The following is a 7,358-nucleotide window of genomic DNA, read 5'->3' as shown; positions in this document are numbered from 1 at the left end:
TTTCATAATGGCAAGCTAAGATTAAGGGTTGGGTTAGCTAAACAAGTCTGTTTGTTTGGTTACCATGGCAACCACTGCAGCTCTCTAGCAAACTTACTGGCTACTGCAGTGGATGTTGAACACATTTCTTCCGGCAAATGAACACATTTCTAGAGGCAAATGTGTTAAATTATAGTCATGGTATAAAAGGGATAATCAACTCGGTGTTCAATGCGTTCTCTGGAAAATAATTAAACTAAGTGGAAGGTCAGTGCCACTCAGCTAGCGCGTCGAACACACCTCCACGTCGTTCATTATTTTCCATAGAACGCATAGCCCCTCGTTGATTTTCACTTACATATCGTGTTAGAAATAATACTATATTTTTATTTGATGTAGTGATGTTGAATAAATGCTTTTGCTAAACTTAAGCCTACCCCACTCTCCCCTACTGTAAAAGTATATCAAAGCCTTAAGCACTACTCAGTCTGCCCATAAAATACAACTGCCCAGAGGCTGTCATTAGGCAGCGCAGAGGGCTTCATTAAAATCAGCTGTGAGATGTCAATCAATCAATAACACCTCATCAAGAGAATACAAAGCTTTGTAATTGGTCTTGCAGATTTTAGAGTATGTTTTTTAAATGAATTTATTTTTCATCTAATCAATAAATGTCGCTGAAACATCTAATCAGGAAATGTATTGAAATTCATTGTTGAATATTAGAACTACTGATAAGCAAATTGTTGTAACCAATATACTATAGGGTGGCAGATAGCCTGGTGGTTAGAGTGTTGGGCCGGTTGCTGGATCGAATCCCCAAGCTGACAAGGTACAAATCTGTCGTTCTGCCCTTGAGCAAGGCAGTTAACTGTTCCCTGGGTGCTGAAGACATGGATGTTGATTGACTAAGGCAGCCCCCTGCACCTCTCTGATTCAGAGGGGTTGGGTTTATTGCAGAAGACACATTTCAGTTGAGGCATTCAGTTGTACAACTGACGAGGTATCTTGGTATCTTGCTTTCCCTATACAGGGAAAGAAAGAAACTGTCATGGATCGATGTACTCTGACCTCTTGTGGAACACCTGTAGCACTGCATTAGCTTGTCAACAGTGCTGTTGCAGTACCTTGTAACTCACTTTTCAGAGGTTACTCTGAAAATGCATTTATGCTGATATCTAGTGCCCTCACTCAGATGTTGTAAAGAAATATAGACTTTGTCCTACAAACATTAAGCAACTTGTATCACAACATATTCTCATGTTCTCAGGTGGATTCTACATAAAATATCATTCAAGCAGAAAATTATGTGTACAAAGCAAGTCTCCCCTCAGCAGTGGCCTGCGAACAGCCAGAGAAAAGCATGCATAGAAAGTAGTAGATAGAAGATGAGTAGAGTTGGAGCTAGTGGTCGTCAGCAGGCTGGCGGGCCCGGAGAGAGGCAGGGGGCGAGTAGAGCCCTAGTGACATCTCCAAACTTGTCAGCACAGTGGGGTGGACAACACATCTCACCCTGCCCTCTGCACCCGATCACAAGATCAACAAGGACAAAGCTGTTTTCCCTCGACCCACACACCACCCTTTCAGCCCCAACCGAGACAAACTGCAGCTGGATAGGGGGGAACTGTTCCACAGGTGTCCTCTGCTAAGGATCCTTTCATATTTCCATATTTGATACTCATCCTTTGGACCTGAACCTGCCCTTGAGTCAGTCAGTCATGGTCGCTCCAGTGTTCTTCATACTGGGATACATCTACTCTTTTAGCCTCCTGCCCCTGCTACTGCCTGGTTGGAGCCAGGGCAGTCCCATCATGTCCCCCGAGGAGCCTCGACGGGGCCCTGGGGCCAGGGGTCTGGTGGATACCTCCATGTTGGAGCAGGATCAGGATGTAGAGCTGGACATACAGGACTCTCTGGGTCAGTTTCTGTCTACGTTGAACCTCACAGAGCTGGAGGCCCGGGTCAGGCCCCGTGCCACACGTAAAGAGACACCAGAATACATGCTGGAACTGTACAACCGCTTTGCCAACGGTCACACAGCGGTGCCCTCTGCCAACATAGTGCGTAGTTTCAAGAATGAAGGTAGAACACTTACTTCTATTTGTCTGAAGACATTTTTTATTTTTGTTTAACACTTTCTTATTTTTATCATCCTGAAAATGTATCTTTGGGATATTATTAATTGTTTATTGAGCTAACATTATAAAGCCACTCAAATTAGTTTTGTTTAATTTGACAACTATAGCATGATACAATATATTGACTAATACAACTTAGTATGTCAAAAGGTATACACAGCTGTTTGTTTTCTTTTAGAGGAGTTAATATTTGACTGTAACTGTAAATCACTCTTTGTTTTGGGCTCAGGTTAACTGAGGTTGACTTTATTAAAGCAAGTTTTTTGAACTTTAGCCCTAAATTGACAAGAATAAAATATTTTATTTGCCCTTAAAGAAACTTTTATTGAATTTAAATTGGTTTAACAGGTGCTTATTTCCTCTGCTTGAAGTCAGATGATATAATTGCAATAAAATCTAACCATTAACAAAAGAGCTGAAATTAACCCCTTATTATTGATGCATTATTTCATATCAAATTGATTAAATCCAATTGAAGTTTAAACCCAATTCAGACCTTCATTGATATTTTAATTCCAGATTCCTCCCCCTACAGTGTGACAGTCAGGGGCATGAGGAGACACCCCCTGCTGTTCAACATCTCCATCCCCCACCACGAGCACATCTTCACCGCCGAGCTCCGCCTTTACACCCTGGTCCAGAAGGACCGCAGACACTACGGCGGCCTTGACCGCAAGGTGACCGTCTACAAGATACACGAGGGGGGGCACTGGAGGAAAGAAGAGGGGAGGGACAGAAGAAAGAATGAGCAGGAGACAGATGAAATTGAGGAAATGGAGGAGCTGGCAACCCGGCACGTCTATGGTAAAGACGATGTCTGGGTTACCTTCGACCTGACCAATCAGGTCAACCTTTGGCGGAAGGCAGAGAGCTCCACCCACCGACTGGAAGTCCACATTGCAAGTCTGAGGTGCAAAGGTGGGAAGATCCGCCAGGAAGTCAGAAAAGAGGATGGAAAGAAAGTGGATGTTGACATGGGCTCGGGTGAGAAACACAAGCCAGTGGTTATTGTGTTCTCAGATGATCAAAGCAGAGACCATCATGAGGAGGACATGGGGGAGCTCAACTGGATGATGGAACATGAGAACGACTTGCCGGCTGACCTGGAGCTGAGTCCACACGGGAACCGGGGGTACCAGGCTGGGAGCGATGCAAGGAACACTGATGGAGTGGAGCTGGATGAGGAGACTCTCATGCAACTGCACTCCAACCTCTATTACGACACTCCTCCCCGAATCCGCCGCAACGTCAAGGGTGACCCCTGTAAGAAGATCCCTCTCTATGTGGATTTTAAGGACATTGGCTGGGATACCTGGGTCATACAGCCCATGGGCTATGAAGCCTACGAGTGCAATGGTGTATGCAGCTACCCTATGACCTCTGAGGTCTCGCCTACCAAGCATGCCATTGTCCAGACTCAGCTGAGCAGTAAGATTCCACAGAAGGTGTCACCAGCCTGCTGTGTTCCTACCAAGCTAGAGCCCATCTCACTCCTTTACGAGGATGGAGGAGTGGTCACCTACATGCACAAGTACGAGGGCATGGTGGTGGCAGAGTGCGGCTGTAGATAGTCATAGAACTGACTGAAGGTTCAGGAGAGAATTATAGAGACTTTGGATTAGCATAGACTGAGTGGTCATCAGTTTCACTATCAAAGAAGAAAACCAGATCATAAGTGCCGATTTGAAAATAACATCCATTTCCACAAGCATCAAGGATACTTGCTTTGTGCGCTAGAAACTGATATATAGTAGGGCATGAATAATTTATATTTACAGTATCTAATGAACACGCCGCTTCAACTACATTTTAAGATAAAGATAAACAGGAGGAGTAAATAGGAAGATGACAGAGCAAAAGGGTGCATTATATGATGGAAATTTGTCATTTGTGAAAGTACATTTCTTATTATATGGAGATTATATAAAATGCTATTTTATAATGCCAGCAATATAATGTCATTTTGTAAAACAAAAGAGAAACACAAAAAATATTTGAATGTGAATATTATGCTGTTCTTTATAGTTTGTATATGTTTGTCATCTTACATTTTACTTTAATTATGACGATTTGTTGGTATGTACTGTCAGATATGCACAAAACTCTCTTGGTTTAAATGACAGAAAAACAGAACAGATCACTCCTGCATGCACAGTATATATACATGCTGTTACATAAATATAACCATATATTCTACATGCAAAGACAGATGCTCATTCTAAAAGAGCGCAGGATGAATGGTGTTTGATATTTCAAATATGAGTGCTTCCATGATGGACTAGATGTCATAAAATGTGAAATGAAATGTATTATAGAAACACGTGTGTTCCAGAAATGTATTATGGGAATGGAACTTTGTTTGAGGTCGTCTTTTACAAAGGCCTGTGGACAAGCCATGACTACATGTTCACTACAGACGATAATCTTGCTTTGAATAGAGTGGTATTGTGCCAAATGGCATTGATAAATGCAATTGCCATATGAAAAACCTTTCAAAAATGGCATTGCTCCAAAAGTTTTTATATTTATTTTCGGTAATACCAATTACCCTACCGAAGACTTTCTTTAAAAAAGTATACTCGGTCATAACATACTTGATATGGGCGAATAAATTCATAAAATAAAAAGGACATTTTTACATCTACCTAAGTATAAGGGTGGTTTTAACCTTCCAGACTTGGAATATTGTATTAACTCGCAAAGCAAGGCTTTTACTTGCCGCATATAGTTAAATGCACTAAAGAGGAACAATGGGTACATATTGAAGATGCACACGCTCATCCCCAGAATCTGTTTACTTGTCTATTTTCTAAGGATAAAGCTACGAACATTAACAACTTCATAGTTAAGAACACTATAACAATATGGAAGGAAATGAACTTTATGGAATAATCGTGGATAGCTTTTCTGAATTCACTGATAAATTGGTCCACATGGAAAACCAAAGGCATATAAGCCGTAAATGACTTGGTAACAGGAAAAACATTTATTTCCATGACAGAATGAAAAAAATAATTTTGCACTGACCAATGTATAGTTTCAAATACATGCAATTTAAAAGTTATATATCACAAAATGTCGATTTGAAATATTTTGGACATCAGAGCAACCTTGAATATAGAATGTTGTTATAGAACAGACACATTCCACAGCACAACGGCAGAGTCAGGTCTGAAGTGTAAAACTAACAATGACTCAATAATCCATTCTGTCTGGGTTATGCTATAAAGTCCAGAAATTGTGGTCGGGAGCTAGAAAGTTGGGTGTCTGAAATATTACAATGTAAATGTACTTTTAATCTGTCTGCATATTTCAAGACATGGCATATGGAGGTGTATTGAGATGCCCAATGGCCTGGACGATTCTCCTCTCATCACTCATCTTGAATTTTATTAAATAGAAAACTTGTAATTCAAATAATCCACCCTCATTAACACAATGGAAAAAAATCTAATTATTTATTATGCAAATATTGAAATAGCAAGGGCAAACGAGAAAAGTGAATTGGTACAATTTAAGGCCACGTGGCAACAATAATGCAGGCACTAGGGATGGAGATGTGAGCATGTGGGTCTGGGCAGTAATGCAGTAGGGATGGAGATGTGAGCATGTGGGTCTGGGCAGTAATGCACTAGGGATGGAGATGTGAGCATGTGGGTCTGGGCAGTAATGCACTAGGGATGGAGATGTGAGCATGTGGGTCTGGGCAGTAATGCACTAGGGATGGAGATGTGAGCATGTGGGTCTGGGCAGTAATGCACTAGGGATGGAGATGTGAGCATGTGGGTCTGGGCAGTGGAGATGTAGTCGTTGTTTGTGTGCATCTGTAAGTGGTTGTTTGTATTTGATTTAAAAAATATAATATTTGGTTAAAAAAATATTAAAACCTTTTAAGAGGAGTGTCATATCAGGTCAGAGAATGTGAAATCAAAGGGTAAACAATTTAGAAGGTGTTCTGACTTTATGTCTCTGCAAAATGTCTAACCTCTACATTTGGAGAAAGCAGAAGCAAAAAGGCACAGATGATGTACAAAGCCATAGATTAAGTTTGCCAGAAAGAAAGTTATTTTTCCTGAATACATAATATACTGTCCATGTCCATGGAACCAAATTAATGTTTTAAATCCTTTCTGCCCACTTATTATTGGGCTAATCTATCTGCCTCAGTCCGACTCACACCCCCTACCACCCCACCATCACACATCCTTCTAGAGCCACATGCAATGAAAGCATTGGTGATAAGGAGGTGTTAGGGCCTGGAGACGTGTAGACCATCACTCAGGATGAGAAACCATTCCAAGTGGGGAGCAGTAGGGAGAGTGGGCTGTCAGATTCTTGGGCCCCAACACCAACAATCTCTATGGAACATTCAATACACCCCCCAGCCAGCCTCTGTTTACTGGCCAGTCTCTCTCTATTCACCACTGCCTGGCCCCAAACACTCCCACTTCCCTTCTCTGGCATGGATACTCTGGGTCCCTTATCATGGCTTTGCCTGCAGTACAGATGGAAAAAAACATGTCACATCACCACTCCTGTTCTGCTGTCAGCAGACTGAAGGAGAGACAACCTCTATGGAATCACGCTGAACCTTTGAACCAACTGGACTTGGTTCTCAGTCAAGATTTGCTTTTCACTGCCATGCATTTGTTAATCAAACCTATACTGTATACTGTACCTAATAGCTATTGAGCTGTTACAGAAATTATTTCAGAGTATTTATTCATGACTTGAAAGGTGATGGTTATTTATTTAGTAAATTTGATGTGCATGTGAAAGTTCAGTAGACTTATTGCATCTTGTGGAAATGAATTCTTTTGAGGAAAAATAAACGTTATTTGTTTTGCAGCACGAAGACATGGTTGGCATATGGTGTTGTTGAATGAAATGCCAGATCAAATCTCCAGAATGTCGGATATGCACATAGGTACATGGTACATTTACTTGGAAACTAATTACATCTGTAGGTTATAAACCAGGAGCAGAGATTGACTCATGAAGGCACATCTTGGTTTTTCAGACCTCATATATGGGACTTATGAACACTTCTACATGAGTTTGTAGGATAGCTGCACGTGAAAATTACATTGATATTTTATAAATAACATGTGTTTGTCATGAATGGAAAACAGAATGAACACACCGATAAGAAATCAAAACGGACCTTTTCAGCCCTAGGGCCAATTATGGGCCGCCCAGCCTGGTTCTCTGAACTCGAGCAAAGCTGAGTCACAGAACATG

General features: G+C 41.3%; 1 protein-coding gene across 1 annotated transcript; it reads left to right on the top strand.

Annotated features, from left to right (window-relative positions):
• The first annotated feature begins 1,129 nt into the window (after window positions 1-1,129).
• On the top strand, window positions 1,130-4,616 carry LOC129818655 (bone morphogenetic protein 10-like). Its single transcript, XM_055874768.1, has 2 exons — window positions 1,130-2,061; window positions 2,637-4,616. The coding sequence occupies exons 1-2, from the start codon at window positions 1,698-1,700 to the stop codon at window positions 3,686-3,688; spliced, it is 1,416 nt and encodes a 471-aa protein (XP_055730743.1). The 5' UTR covers window positions 1,130-1,697; the 3' UTR covers window positions 3,689-4,616.
• The last annotated feature ends 2,742 nt before the right edge of the window (window positions 4,617-7,358 follow it).

This window comes from Salvelinus fontinalis, chromosome 21 (genome assembly GCF_029448725.1).
Source record: "Salvelinus fontinalis isolate EN_2023a chromosome 21, ASM2944872v1, whole genome shotgun sequence".
In the NCBI taxonomy this organism is placed as follows: domain Eukaryota; kingdom Metazoa; phylum Chordata; class Actinopteri; order Salmoniformes; family Salmonidae; genus Salvelinus; species Salvelinus fontinalis.
This window is presented reverse-complemented; position numbering and strand designations above follow the sequence as displayed.